Below are 21,089 nucleotides of genomic sequence, written 5' to 3'. Positions count from 1 at the left end.
AGCTGCAGATCATCATCTGATAGGCAAGAAATGCAATTTATTTTCTCTAAGTAGTGACATATTATGTGAAGGACTATAGTACAAATAATAAAGACAAGAAAAAGTGCACAAAATAATAATGGTGTTCTGAATGAATCTCCAAGAACTTCAATAGTGGAAATGCTTTTCTCACAAGAAAACCGTTGACACCTACATGAGGAGTGTCTTATCTTAAATGAATGCTAGAAGAGGTGTTTTTTTCCTATTTGGCTGTAATGTCAACCAGAATTGAGGATCTGTATCCTTTTAATGCCGGAAAAGTTTTACTGCGTCTCAATGGAGTTTTACAGCTTCCACAGTGGTTTCTTGGTATGATAATGGATATTTATTCGGAATCATAGTTGATTAAAGAAACAGAACAAGACAACAACTAGAGGGAACTGTGAAATGACAAAGGAAAGCACTAACTGTAAATGAGAAAAATTAATTGCTACAATATAATTATTTATTATTTAATTACAGATGAGTGTTTTATGGGACAGTAGCGCGACACCCTGTGGAGGAAGGAAAGGAAAAGATAGGACAGGACAAGGACAGGAGCAGATGAGTGCAGGACATTGGTCGTGAACCCAGCTGTACAACTGAAGTGTGTTGGGAGTGGCTATGTAAATTCTAAACATCTATAGGCCAAAGTGTGAGTGAAGGGATACCCAAGCAATTTGGATATTCATGAATTATCACAATAAGTGAGTGGTCCCAAACCTAGCAACAAAGTCCCAGGGGTGTGTGCCTACGGACAAAAACAACTCAAGTGATACAGAGCAAGAGCTAAAAATCTACAGATGGCATTCATGTGTAAAAAGGAAGGTTGATAAGACTGTGATTTGACCTTTTCCATATGGTAAACCCTTTGATGCTAGCTGCTGGGGGGGACACAGACTGCAGACGTCTGATAAATCAGAATAAAATGTCACCCAGACTCGTCTTCCCTATACATGCATTACCACAAAAACGATTCCAATCAGTGTTTTAAGTGGTTAGAACGGACACAGTTGAGTGGTGCGCGGATATGGTTAAGTATCAGTACGAGAAAGTTTACACACTAATTGGACTGTGGAACAGATGATGAGGTACCTCAACTCATCAATCACAGAGGACAGTTTGGATATGTACTTTAATAATATGGCAATAACATGTCACATACCTATTAGCCAAGGTACATACACTTCAGCAAGTATTTAATATATGACGTTGGCAAAATATGTTCACGGGAGATTGTGGAAAGAGGAAACCAGAAAAGTGTCTCCATCTCTCAATGGTCAATGCAATGCCCAAGTCTTGGGAGCACCCGACTCACAGTAAATAAATAAAAAATGAATAAATAAACAAATAACTAAGATAAACAAATGGAATGATTGAGATGTTTTTAATGGTGCTGACAAAGAGCTGGAACGTGACCCAAGATTGATCTATATAGTTTATAAAAATGTTTTTTGGGATGTATTTTTCAAATTTGTTTTTTTTTCAACTTGAAAAGGAATGTCATATTAAACTCTTGTAGTGCTACAGGAGAAAACTAACAATTTGAAGCACTGAATGTTCACAATAAGTACAAGTGGTATTAGATGTAAAAGGATGAAAACGAAAAAGACACAAACAGCCAATACATAACCTCTTAGACTGCTTGAGACCAAGTGACACATGACAAGGGGAGAAAAAGGAGATTTTATATTTTACTGCCACCTGGTGGACAAGTGTTCAATTGCTCAAGTCAATCAATTCAGCAAGAATGGAAAATAATTCCATCTACAAAGGTTCAATAATTAGTGTCCTCAGTTCATAAACGTTTACTGAATGTTGTGAAAAGAAAATGAGATGTAACACAGTGGTAAACATGAGCCTCTCCGACCTTTTTTGGAATGTGTTCATAAAAACTTAAAAAGTCATAAAACCCAAGTTAATGATTATTTGTGGAAAAAAAACAAAGTTTATCAGTTTGAACTTTAAAAATCTTGTCTTTGTAGTGTATTCATTTACAAATAGGTTCAACATTATTTGCAAATGGTATTTAATTTTTATTTATGCTCAACACAATGTCCCAATTTCACTCCAATTTGGATTGTATTTAAACAATGTTTTGTGAGTACTATTCAAAGTATTATTGTGAGTGGTAGACTGATGTGTGCAGTGGATGTTGGGAATCAGAGTCCTCTTCCCATTACATCGCCAGGACCTCTGCGACGTGACAATCACCCATTTGCACATTGCAATGAAGGCGATCAAATAAAGTATCATGCAGCCCTATAGTGTACCATATACATGATATCTTCCCATGAGTCACACAAATCATCTTTAAGACATTATTTGAAATGTCATTTGAATATGTGAGGAAAGCAAAGCAACATGAAGCTTTGAGCCACACCTAGTAGTTAGGCCTGGCATTTCACACTAAAATGGTCATTAGTGAAGTCTGGAGTGATAATTGTGCTATCTCTAAATTGCAGCAATTATGAAAGGTTTGCTTCGGGCTTCAAAATTTCCTTTGCCACTCAAAATGTCAACAATACGATAATCATATCCATGGAAGGAAGAGGGGAAAAAAGGCTTGTATTAATGTGTCAATAACCCCAGGTGCAGCCAATATCATCAGAGAAGGAAGTAATTGTGTTACCCCACAATGAGTGTTGATCTGTCAGCATTGATTTAGCAAGTAATATTTCAAATTCTCAATTAATTTTGAAAACATTCTTGCAGACTTGCTGCTGCTTGTTCTGGAGCAGAGGTTGACTAAATGATTTGTCTATAGGCTTAAGCATGCCATAGCTACATGACGTATCCAACCATATTACTGTGTCCAAACAGTAGGGGAAATGTACCATACTGGCAATCAAATTTCTTTCATCTCAGAAAATCAAAAATTAGGAGGAAAAAAAATGTTACTCACTCGTTTGATTGAGCTACGGGTCTTTTCCTTCCACTGGTGGCTGCTGAGCTCCAGAGTACAGTGAACATAGGTTTCTCTTTCATATGAACCCAGGATAAACAGTCTGAGGCACAGGAAAAATAAGGTGTGTCAGTGCTGTGAAAAGTGAAAAAGTCACTGCGGATTTTCAAAATCCTTCTTTTAATCAACACAACATACTAGTACACTTTGAACCTGGTAAGACCCTGAGACAAAGGTTTGTATACCCCAAAGACCGGACTCTACACACACAGCAAGCAGTCAGGTACATGTGGACAAGTGCAGTGAACAATGCAGATATACATACATTGGTAAGACTGACCCACCACTGAGCAGACGCATGGCACAACATAGATGGACAAATTCCTCAGGTTAAGTCTCAGCTGTCTACCTGCATCTCCAAGAAGAAAAAAAACACTCTTCTGAGAACAAAAATGTGTTTATTTTCAACGGAGACGATATGGTTTCAAAGAGGGGTGGGAGGCCATTAGCACATCGATGAAAAAAAGCATCACTCAAAAGAGGAGGAGGCTTATGACCACCTCTCCCCTACTTACAATGCCGTCCTTTCATCTAAGAATTCACCAAAGAAACTCAATAATTTTGCCTCCAACAAATAGCGCCGTATCAAAAATTTCAGTTTTAGGTCACAAACAGATGGCTGGACACTTTTCTTCAGTCATTTTTGGTAGACAGCAGAAGTCACGGTTCCTTTTTTTTTTTTTTTTTGCAGCAAGTCATTCATGTCCTGAAGTTGAAAAACTGCCCCAGACAAGTCTCTTGAGCATTAGGTAACACGACGAACTCTTTACAACTGAATGAAATATCATTGAAAGGGTTTCCACCAAAACACTCTGGTGGACTGACAACGACCTCTCAACCTGGCATCTTAACAACTTTTCCCCTGTTTTGCATTGCAAAAGAAAGATTTTATGCGTGGTGTGGGGTGTACCTCTAAATTGGTGCAAAAATAGTTGAGTCGACCAGACAAACACTGGATAGTGTGTCCTATCTTGTTATATGAGCTGATAAAACCTGCTCGGATGAGAGACAAAAAGTCCAAGACAAACTGAACAGTTGTGATAGATTCAATGTCCTGAGAATGAAATTACCTGAAACTATTCACAGGGAATAAAATAGGTCCACTCCATATCACTGCAAAAAAAACCACAAAATCTTAAATCCAACAGGTATGGAAACTATTCAGACACCCCTTAAATTTTTCACTGTTATATTGCAGCCATTTATATTTCAGAGACCTGAAAATGGCTGTCCACCAATGTTCACCATCAAACCTAACATAATTGGGGAGAATTTGCAAGGAGGAAGAGCAGAGGTTCTCCTAATCCAGGAGTGAAAAACTTGTTGGATCATTCCCAAAGAGACTCATGGCTATATTAGTTCAAAAGGGTGCTTTTACAGTAGATGATACAGGCTGCACAGTTTCCAAGAAGTTCAAGTTTTGTCTCATCAGTAAAAAGACTGTTCTCTCCAATAGTCTTGGGGATCATCAATATATTCTTGGCAAATGTGAGACAAGTCTGCGTTTGTTTTTTGTCAGCAGTGGTTTTTGCCCTGGAACTTTCCCATAAATGCCATTTTTGCTGAGACTCTCTCCTATTGTTGAGTCAAAAACACTGGGCTTGGATTTTGTGACCTCCTGGGTAGGTCAACCACTGTTCCCAGTTTTCTCCATCAGTGGATAATGGCTCCGACCATGGTTAACTAGACTCCCAAATCTTGGATACACCTTTATAACCTTTGAGTAATTGTTTTCAATCACTTTGCTTCTAAGAAATTGAATTTACTTAATTGTGGGATGAAACATACCCTGCCTCCTGCCCATTGACTGCCGGGATAGGCTCCAGCAATTCCGCAACCCTTATGTGGATAAGCAAACATTCTGCTGTCTACAAAAATAATCCTGAACAAGAATGTTCAGCCATGTGTTACTGAACTTAAGATGAAACAAACGTGGGTTCCTTAGCGGGACTATGATCCAAAACAAACCAGCAAGTACCCCTCTGAATGGTTGAAGGAAAACAAAAAGACGACTTTTGAGAAGCCCAGTCAAAGTCTTGACCGGAATCCTATTGTGTTGCCGCAACATGACCGTAAAAAGAAAAGTTCTTGCTCAAAAACAGTCCAGTGTGGCTGAATTACAATTTTACCAAGATGAGCGGGCCAAAATTCCTTCAGAGTGCTGTGAGACACTTACTGGAAGCCATCACAAAGGCTTGATTGCAATTATTGCTGCTTCTGGTGGCCCAACCAGTGATTAGATTTAGGGGGGCAAATCACTTTTATACATGGTCACATATGTTTGGATTATTTTCCTCCCTTAATTTAAAAAAAAAAAAAAAAAAAGTTGAGTGTGACTAACCTTGAATGGGTAAAGGGACAGTACAAGCGTTACACAGTGTGGGAAGTTGGCACACTTATCTGTTCTAAACAAAGAAGATTTTACATCTTGCACACCTTTTATAAGGAATAGTTCATATAAATAGAAATGTCTCTTGTTCTTTGTTGTTCTTTATTCTGTATGTCGAACCAGGGCAACACAGTCTGCTGCAGAAAAATTCTTTGGGTGTTTGTTTACACACTTGGCCATATAAAGCTGATTCTGATTTGACTAATACTGTACTTACATTTCTTTGATGATGGGAAAAACTTAAGCGTGACAAAACCGGGAGGGTGGTCACTTTTTTCACACCACTGTGCATGCAAAATAAGACTGTACATCAACCTTTTTGCTGTATTTCATACCACTATTAGTTTTTTTTTCTTTTGCATTGACCTCCTAAACACAACAGGGGGCAGCAGTTTCCTAAAAATATGCTATTGGGATGGCTGTTCACTCCAGTAACAGCACTCCCAAGAAGACTTATTTCTTACTTTATGCATTTTTTATGATTTTTTTTCTAGTAAATTGAAAAACCTTATACTATTAACTTTACAACTAGGTCCCACATAACTGAACGGACGATTATTACGACAGCAATCATACTACTTCGTACAACTTAGACCATGTACCCTATCAATTTTATTTTTTTGTATTTAAGGTTGGCAGACCCGCATTTTATTTGGAAACGCCTTATGGAGGTGCATTTAGCTGCACCTTATTCATCCTCTTCAGTAGCCTACACAGTTTTTGAACTTGCAAAGCAAACACCTACTCACTATGTTGTCGAGTGTTTGGTCAGCGTATTTCCAGTTCTCATCAAGATTTTTTTCACCCATTAGCCTTTTCACTAATACTGTTGACAGATGAGGGCAATAATTGGGCTGTGGTAGATGAACATTACAGATTATTATTTTAGGTATCAAAGGCAGTCTTAATGTCAGGAGTACATGTGCTTCATTACAGTACTTTGGTAGAAATTTCACATATCTGTATTTGTTTGTTTCTAGGTACTTTTTTTTTCCACTACATTTTGAAATAACATTTTTGTTTACGCCAATACATTTGGATTTTACCTTTGTTACTCATTATTACAATACTGAAATCCAATTAATTGTTAGTTTTAGTTTAACTGAAATGCGGCAGGCAAATAGAACAGTTCTAACACTGATGATTGTGTATGATGATGGGTGATATAGTTGTCTGTGCCTTGCCAAGAACCGACGTCACTGGCCAGCGCCTCTGTATAGACTGCCACCAGTAGGGATTTGCGTTACCAATTTTTTTGCATTTCATATAAAAATGCGGCAGAACGGTGGATCGGTAAAAAGTTGGCCTCACAGTTCTGAGGTCCCAGGTTCAATCTTGGACCCGCCTGTGTGGAGTTTGCATGTTCTCCCCGTGCCTGCATGGGTTTCTTTCGGGCACTCCAGTTTCCTCCCACATTCCAAAAACATGCAACATTAATTGGACACTCTAAAATTGCCACGAGGTGTGATTCTGAGTGCAACTGTTTGTCTCGATGTGCCGTGCAATTGGCTGGCAACCAGTACAGAGTGTACCCCACCTCCTGCCCGTTGACAGCTGGGATAGGCTCAAGCACTCCCTGCGACCCTCGTGAGGATAAGTGGTGAAGAAAATGAATGGATATAAAAATGCTTTATGCATTTACAGGCAAACCATGTAACAAATAGCGATTTACACACAATGTATTAAATATTATAGCATAGACAGAATACCACAGATGCAATTTGCCTTGAGACAGTTGATGGAGAAGGTCAGAAGGAGCGACATTGTATCTTTGTAGAGATACAGAAAGCCTATGACCGAGTACCCTGAGAAGAACTGTGGAACTGCATGCATTAGTCTATAGTGGTAGACAAGTATCTGAGAATAGTACAGAACGTATGAGGGAACAGCATGTTGAATGACTGGTTAGTACATCTGCCTTACAGTTCTGAGGATTGGGCTTCAAATCCCGAGCCCAACGGTGTGTTTTCTCTCCGGGTACTCCGGTTTCCTTCAAAATCCCCAAAACTTGGATGGTAGGTTGACTGAAGACTCTAAATTGCCTGTAAGTGTGAATATGAGTGTGAATAGTGGTTTGTTTAAGTGTGCACCTCTAGATGCTAGTGACCAGTTTAGGCTGTTACCCCGCCATCTACCCAAAGATTGTTGGGATAGGCACCCCCAACCCGAGTGAGCTCGAAAAAAATGAATGAATGAGTGCATTGCTGGGTGGGTGGGTGGATGGATGGATTGATGGATGATGGATGGTTGGAGAAGAGTGGTTAGGTGTTTATGTGTGGCAGAAGTGTTTCAGGTTGAGGTGGATCTGCATCACGGATCAGCCCTGAGCCCCTTTCTGTTTGCAGTGGTGATAGATAGACTGACAGTTCAGGTGAGAGTGGAATCCCTGTGAACCGTGATGTTCGCAGATGTCATTGTGATATAAAGTGAGAGCAGGGAGCATGTGTAGGAGCAGTTAAAAAGGTGAGGACAGGTACTAACTAGAGGAATGAATATCAGCCAAAGTAAAACAGAATATATATGCATAAATGATAGAAGTGGAGGGGGAAAACAGAGGCTAGAGGGAGAAGATATAGCAAGGGTGGAGGACTTTAAATACTTGGCATCAACAGTCCAAAAGCAATAGTAAGTGTGGCAAGGAAGTGAAGAAACAGGTCCAAGCAGGTTGTAACAGGTGGAGGAAGGTGTCAGGTATGTTGTGTGACAGTCTTTGCTAGGATAAAGGGCAGTTTATAAGACAGTGAAGAAGCCATTCACGATGTACAGATTAGAGAAAGTGGCATTAAAGAAACAACAGGAAACAGAGCTCGAGGTGGCAGAAATGATTATCTTCTCTCTAGGAAGTTGGACAGGATAAGAAATTAGCTCATTAGGTCAGCCAAGATTAGATGTTTTGGAGACAAATTTAGAGAAAATTTAATGGTTTGGGATAGTGAGTACACACTGGTAGAAGGGCAGTAAGGATGGGCCTGCCAGGCTAAAGAGCTTGAGGAAGACCAAAGAGAAGGTTGACAAATGAAGTGAGGGAAGACATGAGGGTGGAAGGTGTTAGAGAGGAGGGTGCACTGTGGCGACCCCTAATGGAAGATGGAAGACGAAAGAGGAAAAAGCTGGAAGGAGAAGAAGAACAAGACGACGACGACCTCAAATACTTTTCCTTCCAATACTGAAGAACATGTAATATAAGAAGATGAGTGATGATACTTCAGGACAGAAAATAGCTACTTTTAAACTTTAACTTGTGATATTTTACAAAGTAATTAACTTCTACCAAAATTATTTTTTGGAAAGATACTTAAACGTTTAGTCAAAAATTGATTTCAGGTGATTCAGGTGATTTGATACATGACTGATCAAATGGCTTAAGTACAGCATTATGATTGCAAAGAATGGTTCTCCACAACAGCATATTTTTAGGTAACATACAGCATATTGTTAGGCAATTGCTGCCTGCCTTTTGTCCTTAGGAGGTCAGCACAAAAAAATGACAACGGTATGTTGAACCACTTCATTGAGCTTTCAAATTTGTATTTTTCATCTCAAGGGAACATCAACAGGATGTTTGCTGGACATTTAAAACATCAAAATTGTTGTTTTTTTTTTGTCTCAGCAGTCCAATTGAGTCTGTACCTGCTCACAGTGAGCTTCTGTCATGTTCACAAGTTCAACAATTTAAATAAGGCTTTCCTTAATCCAGTGATTTCCAACCTTTATGGAGCCAAGGCACATATTTTACAATTGAAAAAATCCCACGGCATACCAACAATAGTAAATGTCACCAAAAATGGATCAATTACTGTATGTACTTCCTGCCATCTAATAGAAGAGGATTTTTTTGTTCTGTCTGTCATTGTGCCTCAGTGGCATAAATAGATGAATAAAGATACATTATTTCTTGGAATAAATGTTATTTTTTTTAGCAATTACATAAAATTGGATAACTTCCCACGACACACCTGAAGAGCACTCATGGCACACTAATGTACCCCGGCATACTGTTTGGAAATCACTGCCTTAATCCATCCATTTCCTTCATTCGGGACGCGGACAAGATTCAGTGTGCAACCAGGACTGTTGGCAAGCTGAACAGTATTCAATTAACCGAACTTTTTGCCTTTTCGAAATGTGAGAGACAGCTGGAGTGTGTAGAGAAAATCGACAAGAGCACAGGGAGAACTCAATATGAAACTCTGAACAGAAATTCCACAAATGAGATTCGAACGCCACAGCCCTCAACTGTGAGGCAGATGTTCTAACCACTACTTCACTGGGCATCCCACAAATTTTTCAGATTTAAAATTATTTTGGGGTTTTGAATATGACAACAAACCACAGTTAAAAAAATAACTCACTCGTAATCTCACGTCAGTTGATGAAATTTCACGTAACAATTTCTAATCTTGATTTCTCAATTTCAACCAAGGTAGAATTAATTTTGTAGATCTTTTGCATATCGACAGGTCAGTGATTTCAGAGAGCAAGAGACAGGGATTGTAATTGATGGAAAAATTAATTCTTAAACGATGATCAGATAATTTTGTACCCTATCCACCACAATCAAAGCAAGTTTTACACATTCAATAAGGCAAGTGGATGAGACATGCCAAAACCACTTATCAGTCTTAAAGGTGTATGTGACTAGGAGAGGAAAGTATGCACCTTTCAACAAACTGATTCCTCTGTCTTCCCGATCAACTGATACTGCATTTATTCATCAGATGAGGATAAATCTGAGAAATCAGCACTGGCCATAATTGTGTCCCAACATAAGCGAGCCTTTGTTGGGGCACGTAATGCATCACATCCACACACGTAGGTTATGTGACTCACCAAAATGGCGGCGCCCATGAAAATTCGTAATTGCTGATAAAAATCTTCTCAAAACACCATTAAATGGTAGAGGATTAACCTCAAATTTTCGAGGTGCACTACATATGATGTGACCTATTGGATACATTGTTAATCCAAAGGACTGGACTTCCCCTTTAAGAGCCTGACATCTTAATGTATAATACAATACAACCTGACACTGGATTCAACAAAGAGAATCTGATATAGTAATGAGAAGACAACATAGCAGACAGTGTATTTTGCACTTTTTCTTCCGAGCATGCAGGTGCTGATTCAAATCAAGGTTATAATAAAAAATAAAATTCACTTAGCTTTAATTATTTTTTTAGAGCAAGTATTTGTGTTTTCTTTTAATTCAGTTTTAATTCATTTTCAGAGCAGGTTTGTTAATTCGTTTTGTTAGTTTATATATATATATATACATATATATATATATATATATATAATATATATATATATATAAACAGTTTATTCCTTTTTGTATGTTTTTTATATCCTGAGGTATTTTTTGAGTGTGAAATTTAAAAAAATTACAATAAGTATTCTTTAATTGAACTCAACAAAAATTAGCCTTTTAAAACAATGTACTAATTTCCTAAAAAATTGAACAACCATCCCCATATCAAACAAAGTACTCCATAAGAGTCCACAAAATTTGAAGTGAAATATGTTTAGTATATACTCATGTTCCTAAACTTAGAAAAGATAGATCAAAAATGTGAAACCATTCATGAGACATCCTTTCGCGTGGCCTTTAAAATGTTTTAATATTTTTGACTTAAATACCCTTCTTACCAATATTGTTTAGTAAAAAGGCCTTATTTATATTTTTATTTCATTTGCTTCTTAATTGACAATTTTTCATGTGGACTTTCAGATTTATTTCCCTTGAAAAGTATTCTAAACATATAGTATTCAGATCCCTATAAATTTTTTGTTTTTTATATATTGCATTCATTTGACAAATCATTTAAGTTCATTTTTTCCATATTCTCCACGCAGCACCCTCTATTGACAAGAGACAGAATGGTTGAAACTGTTGTAGATTTATTAAAAATGAAAAACAGAAAAATTACACAGCTATATGCATTCAGACCCTTTGCTTAGTATTTCGGAAAAGCACGCTTTTGAACCAATACAGCCATGAGTCTTTCTGAAAATGATACAAGTTTTTCACACCTGGATTTGTGGATCCGCTCCCATTCCTCCTTGCAGATCCTCTCCAGTTCTGTCAGGTTGGATGGTGAATGTTGGTGGACAGACATTTGCAGGTCTCTCAAAAGATGTTCAATTAGATTTAAATCAGGGCTCTGGCTGGACCATTCAAGAACAGTCACAGAGTTTTTCGGAAGCCACTCCTTATATATTTTAGCTGTCCATTGTCTTGTTTGAAGATTAAATTTTGGCCCTGTCTAAGGTTTGGAAGACTCTGGATGAGGTTTTCATCCATGATGTCCGTGTACTTGGCAACATTCATCTTTCCTTTGATTGCAACCAGTTGTCCTGTCCCTGCAGCTGAAAAACACCCCTAAAGGATGATGCAGTCACCACTGTGTTTCACTGGTGGGACTATATTGGACAGGTAGCTGGTCTTCTCCAAACATACTGCTTAGAACTTAGGCCAAAAATGTCTATCTTTTCCTCTATCGATTGTAAAAGTCTTAAATTCTGTTCCCCCGGGGGTGGATGAAAAGCTGGTGTGGGAGAAGTGGCTGGCAGGGTGGCACTGGGTCCCTGCGGCCACTGCCCAGTGGCCAGTTCTCGGACCGCCCTGGGTCCGTTGGCATGGGACCTGTCCTATTCACAGGGTTGCTCCCAGGTGAAACCCTGGTCCCGGCTTCCATCCTCAACTGATTAGTTGAGGTCCATCGCCTCCACGTTATGGACACAGCAATTATAGGACATTTTTTGTCAGTCTTTTTGCATTTACAGTGATTTGAATTCATTTGCATGTGTCCGTAGGCACACACCCCTGCGATTCTCACTGGATGTGGGACTACTCACTTATTGCATTAAACAATTCATGTGTACATGAAGAGGATATGCATCACCCCACTTGGGTTTTCGTTTTATAGAACTCTATAAATTAATGTTAGTCCCACCACATTCCAGTCCATGTTGAATGAATTTGTTTTTTTACATTCTGTTTACAGTTGGTGCTTTGTCTTTTTTTTTCTTTCACCCCTGTAGAAATTCCATTCTGTTCAACTGATTGACTCTGATCCTCAATAAAAAATAAAATTAAAGTACAAAGAAATCACAGAGGAAGCTAAAAAAAAAAAAACTACATTATGACATAGGAAAACTGTTCAGGTATGAAGGGGTTGCAGATTCTTCATTCTGTTTGATCTAACAGCTGAACAGGACAAGAAAAAAAAAATTCAGGAGCATTCAGTGTTGGTTTTCTGACTTGTCGGTGACATTCAGTGATTTCTTCACATTCTCTGAACGTTTCGACCTTGATGATGAAATCCTTAAATTCCTTTCAATTGTACATTGAGGAACATTGTCCTTAAACTGTGCGACTATAGAGCTCTTTATACTTGCGATACAGCGACCGCACTAATGTCACTGCGACTATCCCACACGTAGTTTCCCTTAATACTCGAGCCCAATTCACGCATGCCTTATTGAAAATATACTACAGTTCTTCCCCAAGTCAGAGGAGACAACAAAGAAGAAACAACAACGTCGACCATGGAACAGTGCCTGCTTGAACAAATGGACATAAATGACCCAATGATCAGAATCATCTTTATCGGGCAGTATGTAAACGAAACAAGGAATTTGTCTGCGGTAGTTGAATCCACCTGAGTACGACATACATGTTGAGTACGACAGCAGAGAGTCAATTGACAAAGAACATTTTCTTAACTCTCAGTTTTGTAAAGCATTCAATCCTTGAGAGCAATAGTCCAGTGCAATGACCATTGTTCAAAGGGCATTAAGATTACAACAAATGTATGCAATTTAAAATGACTAGTTGTGCAATAATCTGGGGCAATGTCCATTGTGCATATGTTGCAGAGACTCCATAGTCAACTGTGCAAGAGTTGCAAATGCTACTCTGATACAAGAGGCTTGTATTGGTCAACAACAATGTACAGATGGTTCTGAGTGGTCAGACTACCACATTTAGTGCACGAATAATCTATAAAATATCATGCAAATTAGCCCAGAAGAATGTTACAACAAAACCTGAGGCAGAAAATTAGTAGCATGATGCAGTTGAATTGTACGTTGGCTGTTCAAGAATTTATTTACTAGATGGTTGACAAGACAGTTGGACATCGGGAGGGGCAGCTGTGGTGAAGGATGTCTCCTGAAGTACACAATCATCTCTACAGTATTTAGTGTGTTCAGCTCCAGGTTGTCTCAACCACACCAAAGCTACAGCCTTTCCACTTCTTGTCAAGACGCAAACTTGACAGCATCTTGGATGAGCCCAATGATTGGTGGTATCTGCGTACCTGAATTGGGTTGAAATGCAGTCCTTATAATAGCAAGAGAACAACAGCAAGGAGAGTACATAAACTTGGGGTGTCCCGGTGGTGATGTTGCATTTGGATGAGGTGGTGTCCCCCAGCCTCACCTAGTATGTCCTCCCCATCAGGAAGTTGTAGATGCAATGGCAGATAGCAGGCGAGACACTGAGCTGGAGAACCTTGGAGCAGTCTGGGGTTAATGGTGTTGAATGCAGAGCTGATATCCAGGAACAGAATCCTCACATAGGTACCCAAGTTGTCAAAGTGTTCAAGGATGAAATGCAGACCCATGTTGACTGCATCGTCCAAATATCTGTTACCTCGGTAGGCAAACTAAAGTAGGCCTAGCCAAGGACCTGTGATACTCTTGGTGGTCACAGATGTCAAAGCCAACATGCCTGTCATCATTTAGACCCGAGATTAAAGGTTTCTCGGGGACAGGGAAGATGGGGGAGCATTTGCAGGTTACTACTTCGCACATTTGCAGAGACCTGCTGAAGATCTTTGTGAAAACTGGAGGAGGTTGGTCTGTACATATTTGAGGCAAGATGGGGACACGAACTCTGGGCCCACCGCTTTGCTATTGTTTTCTTGTTTGATGATGGGTCTCACAACCTGTTCATGGAAGGTCAACGCAGAAGTCAGAGGTGTTGAAGTGGTCAGTGGTGTGACTTGGTTGGGTGTATAGCGTGAATGTCATTTTCAAATCTGCAGTGAAAGCTGTTCAGGTTGTTGGCTGGCCTACTACTGCTGCGTACTGGGAGGGATCATTGCTTGTAATTGATTAGTAATTGTAATGCATCCCAGACTCATTTGGAGTCATTGGTGCTGAACTGTTTTTCCATCTTTTCTGCATAATCAGTCTTTGTGATGTTAATTTCTGTAGTCATCTGGTTTCTAGTGCTATTGTAAAGGGCCTTATCCCCATTACGATGTGTGGCATCTTTAACCTGGCAAAATTGCTTGTTTGGCAGTAAACCACTACTCGGTGTGATTGAATGTGCGAAAAAAATTTCGTTGGTTCACACATCTCATAGAAACTGACACATGATGTAACAGTATCCGTATATTCATCCAGGCAGCTTGCTGAATTTTCAAGGACACTCCAATCTGTGCCATCAAAACAGCTTTAAAGTTCTATTTTTGCCACAGTGGTCCATTTTTTCCACTGATTTACCCAAAGACTTTGCGCGCTTAAATTCTTTTCTATATTAAGGTATTAAGTAGATTCAGCATTGATTAGAGTAGCCTAGGGCAGCACGGGAATGCCACAGTATGCATTATTTATCTTGGTATAGCAGTGATCTAAAGTGTTATTTTCCCTGGTACGACAGTCAATGTGCTGCTTGTATTTAGAGTTTATGGTTGAGTTTAACTTTAAGATCTCCTAGAATAATGAGGGTTGAGTCTCTGTTTTTTTCCCCTCAATCCTGGCAGTGTTTGGCGGTCTCTTCTTTCCCCTCGCTCGGCGACAAGTACTGCAGTCTGCTTACTTTAGCGTAACCAGAGTGCAGAATGTGGATTAAAAGAACTAACACCTGCGTTCGTGGTGCATGGACACATTGCCAAACTCAACTCCATCTATAACCAAGAATGAATGCATGAGACATACATTGACAGTTGGCCAAAATCACGTGAACTCGTTTACCTGTGCAGAACAACAGCACAATGAAATGAACATTAGATTCAAGTGACTAACCTGCTACATTCAATAAGAGTGACTTTCAGACGGCCTTCCACAAGTCTGCTATCCTGGACTGACAATTCTAAATCAGAGGTCGATCCCAGAGGTGGCTGCACTTGGAATGGGAAGAAAGGCTTGTATCTGTAGGAAAAAGATATATTATATGTGTGATTTTGAGTGGTAATGTCAAAACACTGGGATTTGGGGAAATAATTCACCTCAAGGAACAAGAAAAATAGTCAATCCTGGAATATTATTCAAAATAGGCACAAGCACACCCCCGACCCAAGTGAGGATAAGCAGTCCGGGGAATGGATGGATGTTAAATTTAGCAAGCATATTTAAAAAAAAAAAAAATCAAAGCAAAAAAAACAAACAAAAAACATGCATCTTGGAAATCTGTGGCATTATTTTGGAGTTAATTGCATAATCTGTAGGAAATGTAAAAGTGAGAATTTAGAGCTACTGCAAGAAAGGGCCAGGCGTGTTTCTTTGGAGAGAACTCTCTGTGTGCAATGTACGGGTCAAGCAAAATGTAATTTCCATTTTACCATAAATTAAATACTTGAATAACACTAAACAAGTCCAAAAACTACACTAATACATCAGGAGGGGGAAAAGAACTCGGCCCCCTCTATCCTCTTCTGTCTTCTGCCCACCTAAACTCCGGCACCCCATGCAGACACATACATACGTACACAAAGTCACACTAGACACTTTAACAGCCTTGGGGTTGTGTCATCTAATTTGTCTCATTTGCCTTGGTTGAGTGACCTTGACTATGTTGCACACATCACCTGATTTTTTATATTTACACATTCATCCATCCATCTATCTATCCATCCATCCATCTTCAGAGCTGCTTATCTTCACGAGGGTCGTGAGAGTACAGGAGCTTATCTCAGCTGTCATCGGGCAGTAGGCAGGTTATATCGTATATAAGGAGGTACGCACTGGAATGGAGAGGAAAGAAAATCAGCCGAAGTAAAACAAAATATATGTGCGTGAATGAGAGGAGCAGAGGAAGAAGAGTGAAGCTCCAGGGGGAAGCGATAGCGAGGGTGGACAATTTGAAATACTTGGGCTCAACAATACAGAGCAATGGTGAGTGTGGTAAAGAAGTGAAGAAACGGGTCCAAGCAGGATGGAACAGTTGGCGGAAAGTGTCCGCTGTTCTATGTAAAGGAAGAGTATCCGCTAGGATGAAGGGCAAAGTCTATAAAACAGTGGTGAGGCTGGCCATGATTTACGGATTAGAGACGGTGGCTCTGAAGAAACAACAGGAAGCAGAACAGGAGGTAGCAGAAATTAAGATGATGAGGTCTCACTTGGTGTGAACAGGTTGGATAGGATTAGACATGAGCTCATTAGAGGGACAGCCAAAGTTGGATGTTTTGGAGACAAGGTTAGAGAGAGCAGACTTAGATGGTTCGGACATGTTCAGAGGCAAGAGTGTGAGTATATTGGTAGAAGGATGCTGAGGATGGAGCTGCCAGGCAAAAGAGCAAGAGGGAGAACAAAGAAATGGTTGATGGATGTTGTGAGGGAGGATATGAGGACAGTGGGTGTTAGCAGGATGCACGAGATAGGCTTGGATGGAAAAAGATGACACGCTGTGGCAACCCCTAACGTACAAGCCGAAACAAAAAGATCGTCTGTGCCTTCATCCTCGATCAGCCGTGCCAAGGTGGAATTTTAATATTACACACCAATTGTAATTACCGTAATTTCTCGAGTATAATGCGTCCCGAAGTATAATGCGCACCCCCAAAGTTGACCCCACCAAAAAAAAAAAATAAAAAAATAAAAAAAAAAAAAAAATCAGGAAAACCCTTCTACCAAGGTACAATGCACACAACCAATTTGCTGCTACCCATATGCTCAAAATATAGGTAATTATCTGTATTTATATTTTGTTAGGTTTGTACTTGTATTGTTTTTCAAAAAACTGTCCACAGAACAATCATTAATAATAATCATTGATGTAGCTGTTATATAATCTCGGGACAGGCCCAGGACACGCTTGTACTGCTCCCTGTAATTGTTAGAACAAAATCCCTCACCCAACTTAAATAAATGCTCAATGATGGCATAACATTTTATTAATACTGTTGATAACACATATTACAGTCTAAAATACATATTTTGCACTAAATATTTGTGCACAAAATGTGTGTGCATAGTGCAGTTGATCCTCTACATTACACATCCTTGCCAAGACTTCAAAAGCAACATCTGGCTCATCTCCAATCTAAATAATATCCATCGTAGGTCCCTTTGGTGACTTGGTCCAGTTCTGGTGCCTCCTGAATTCATGAACAGAGATCCTATTTTGCTCCCACAACATTTCATCATCTGTGCCAACCATGGCGTTTGTGGGGAAACATTTTTTGAATCCCAAGAGTTTTGGTTCCGCAGCACAGCCTCTCGCCCACCTGACGCCATAGCTTTCCTATGACGTCACATGGCTATCAAAACAACGTGAGTTCAAACTACGTAGAAACGAGGGTAATGGGCACATTTAAAAAAAAAAAAAAAGAAAAAAAATTAAAAAGCCAGCATTTCAATTGTGTGCACTCTCCCGTTTTTTGTTTTTTTTTAATGTGCCCATGACGCTTGTATTACGTAGTTTGAGCTCACGTTGTTTTGAGAGCCACCTGAAGCCATTGAGGCGAGCTATCGTTGTTTCGGACTGCCGCGCTACTTTCGGGTTGGCGGCGCCAAGTCATGACACATTTCTTTTAAAAGCATCTTTTTCACCTTTTTTCATCATTAGCCATTTTTTTTAACCAAAATGAATTTTCATCAGCCACTATTCTTGCAATATACATAAAAGTATATAGAGTATAACAGTACAGAATCGTATGCTAGGATAAACAGCCAATTTTTTTTCAACATTTTAAAACTTTACACGCCAGACTCAGAATGTGTTCGAATATGGCGAGGGCCCTGTAACTTCCTAACATGCTCCGTACGGTTAACTTGCATTTCCTGTTTCCGGGTGAATACTGATTGTTTAGGAGCAGACTTTTTTAGTTGACAACGCTTATTAAATAAACACATAAATTAATGTCAAGATTATACAAAATAAGTGACGTCTTTCAATATCTATTTTTTCTACTTTTACAAATTTAACAAATTTTACGCGCGTGATTTTTTGCGCTCGACTGTGCAGATTTGCGAGCACGAAGGAGCGTCAAATGTGACTATATGTATACCTTTTTTTACCACTATGTACCTGTATACAACGATACAATGTGATTGTATTTTTTTTATTTTTCATCCATACCTAAATATAATATGCTCCATTAACTTTTTGGAAATATTTTGGGAAAAATTTGCGCATTATTTTTGAGAAATTACAGTACCACTTTAAGAGTGGAGGGGCCGCAGACAGGTAAACCAGGAAGTAAAGTGTGTGGCCTGGTATGGCTGGGCAGCACCTCATTGTCAGAGGGTGCATTGCCGTGATTTAAAAAATAAAACAATATGTCAGACTGGAGTTCATTGTGCTGGATCTCTTTTAATCTGCACTGAGTGTGTGCGACAAGTGTGCACATGTGCAGTTGCGCAGCTGAGATGGAACATTGAGTGCAAAGACTATTTACCTTGTTTCTAGTCAGCTGGTCTAAGATGATAAATGCAGTTATGAAACTCCTGTATTAATTAGTCACAAAACCCTAAAGTGCTAGCTTCTTAAAGGAAGATGCCCAAAGGCTGTTAATGCTTTTTTAATGCCTTGTTTTTTCTGCACAATGTAAATTTAAGAGATAAAAATTTGATTAGAGTCCTATATATAAAAAAAATAGAGGAAACTAAACCAAATGATTGTATTAAGTGTATATTTTTGCTTGGTTAAAAAGCTATTTCCAATTCAAAAGAGAAAATAAAAGATTTAATAATCAACTGCTTGATTGAATTTTCAATCAAATGTCCATCCATCCAGCCATCATCCAACCATCCATCCATCCATCCATTTTCTTCCACTCATCTCAGGTCATGTTACAGCAGTATTAGCTTAAACACGGAAACCCAGACTTCCATCTCCCCTTCCACTACATCCAACTTTTCCGGGGAGACCCCAGGCCATTCCCAGGCTAGTCAGGAGAAATAGTCTCTGCAGCATGTCCTGGGTCATCCCCGGGATGTTCTTGCGATGGGATATGCATGGAGCACCTCAACAGGTCCAGGTGCCGTCCTAATCTGAAGCCTGTGCCACCTCTTCGGGCTCCTCTCAATGTGGAGGAGCAGTGAGTCCAGCAGCAACAATTTTTTTTAAATTATTCATTAGCTTTGATGAAGGTAGAAAACAGATGGTACCATATGCACATAATGTTTGGATTGCATATCTATATTTAAAATACAGAATTAGCTTTTTGTGTACCGTTTTCTGTGCTTTCATCCTCGACCACGCTGTGCCAAGGTGGAATTTTAACATTATACACCATCACACCCTGTACTTTCTACTTTGGCTTCTGACTAGACCTTTTTTCACTCAAGAAAGAGAAAATATTGTCCAGTTTCACAACTTTTTCTTCTAGTATTCACATACCCCAACATTCATTAAAGCAAAAGCACTTTTTTTTTTTTTACTTTTCCCATTATTATCGAGAGTAGTACCTTTCTTTTAACCATCTGTTTTATCTGGTATCCCTTACTTATGTCAGGGTCGTTTTTTTGACGTTCAGGTTCGGGTGTTTTGTTTGTCTTGATGGGGGACTATTTGATGAATTATTCAATAGAATAAACAATTCTAGAAAGATTTAACAGCGATATCTCTAATCCAGAGTCAGCAGAGGGGATTGGAAAACTGCTATTAATGGAACTATTCTCTCACTTATACAGCTGTCGCTTATACAATGAATTTAAAAAGTCTACACACCTCTGTTCAAATGCAAGGTTTTCGTCATCTAAAATAATAAATCACCATTCCATGAAGTTACTTGTTGTTTAGGATATTGGGTTTTTTTGCCATTGGCTTTTCTTTTCCCTTACTGCAATGAAGCAACTCATTCAGGACCCAGGCAACATTTGTTATTTACAGTCTCCAATTATAGCATTGAATCATCCCTTGAGGCTCCAGGTCTGTTGGGTCACAACTGTTTTGTGCTCATACTCAATTTGTTGAAGTCTTTTTAACTAATATACAGTTGAAAACAGAGGTATACATACACTATGCAAAAAGATACATATGTCTTTTTTAACTATCTCACTGTCTGACATGAAATCAGACTATAGTTAACTATCTTGTTTTAAGTCAAGCCAGTTATATGCACAACCTACTTCTGCATTCTGCAAAATTGGTAAAGCCTCGCTCAAGGTGAATGGCGAAGTGTACCCTGACAAAGCACTCGCAGAGCGAGCAAAGGTGAAAACGTTAATTTTGTCGTGTGATAATATATATTAACAATACTGTGCAGTAATGATAAACAGGCTACAGAATATACTGTCACACAAACATTCTAAGCATTAACCTACGTACTGTACTGAAATATTAATCAAAAAATATTTTAATACTGCACTCACTAATGTATGTGCACTCACCAATAATAAATGATGATGAAGTAAGAAATTAAATTTGCTGTACCATACGATGATGATAATTATGGTGACATGGATGTACGTATGGCAGACCTTAACTAGTAGTGCTTTACAGCAATTCAGGCAACTCCTCTTCGGGCATTTCAGGAGGAGGTG

At 39.1% G+C, this 21,089-nt stretch overlaps 1 protein-coding gene across 1 annotated transcript in view; it reads right to left on the bottom strand.

The window, feature by feature from the left end:
- The window catches only part of pdzd8 (PDZ domain containing 8), a 76,613-nt gene that overhangs the window by 46,482 nt on the left and 9,042 nt on the right, over positions 1-21,089 (bottom strand). Inside the window, exons 2-3 of the mRNA XM_061836906.1 lie at positions 15,408-15,533; positions 2,924-3,026 (exon numbers count right to left, since the gene is read on the bottom strand). Coding sequence (XP_061692890.1) covers positions 2,924-3,026; positions 15,408-15,533 — 229 coding nt within the window. The remainder of the gene's footprint in view (positions 1-2,923; positions 3,027-15,407; positions 15,534-21,089) is intronic.

This window comes from Syngnathoides biaculeatus, chromosome 12, assembly GCF_019802595.1.
Source record: "Syngnathoides biaculeatus isolate LvHL_M chromosome 12, ASM1980259v1, whole genome shotgun sequence".
Lineage (NCBI taxonomy): Eukaryota > Metazoa > Chordata > Actinopteri > Syngnathiformes > Syngnathidae > Syngnathoides > Syngnathoides biaculeatus.
This window is presented reverse-complemented; position numbering and strand designations above follow the sequence as displayed.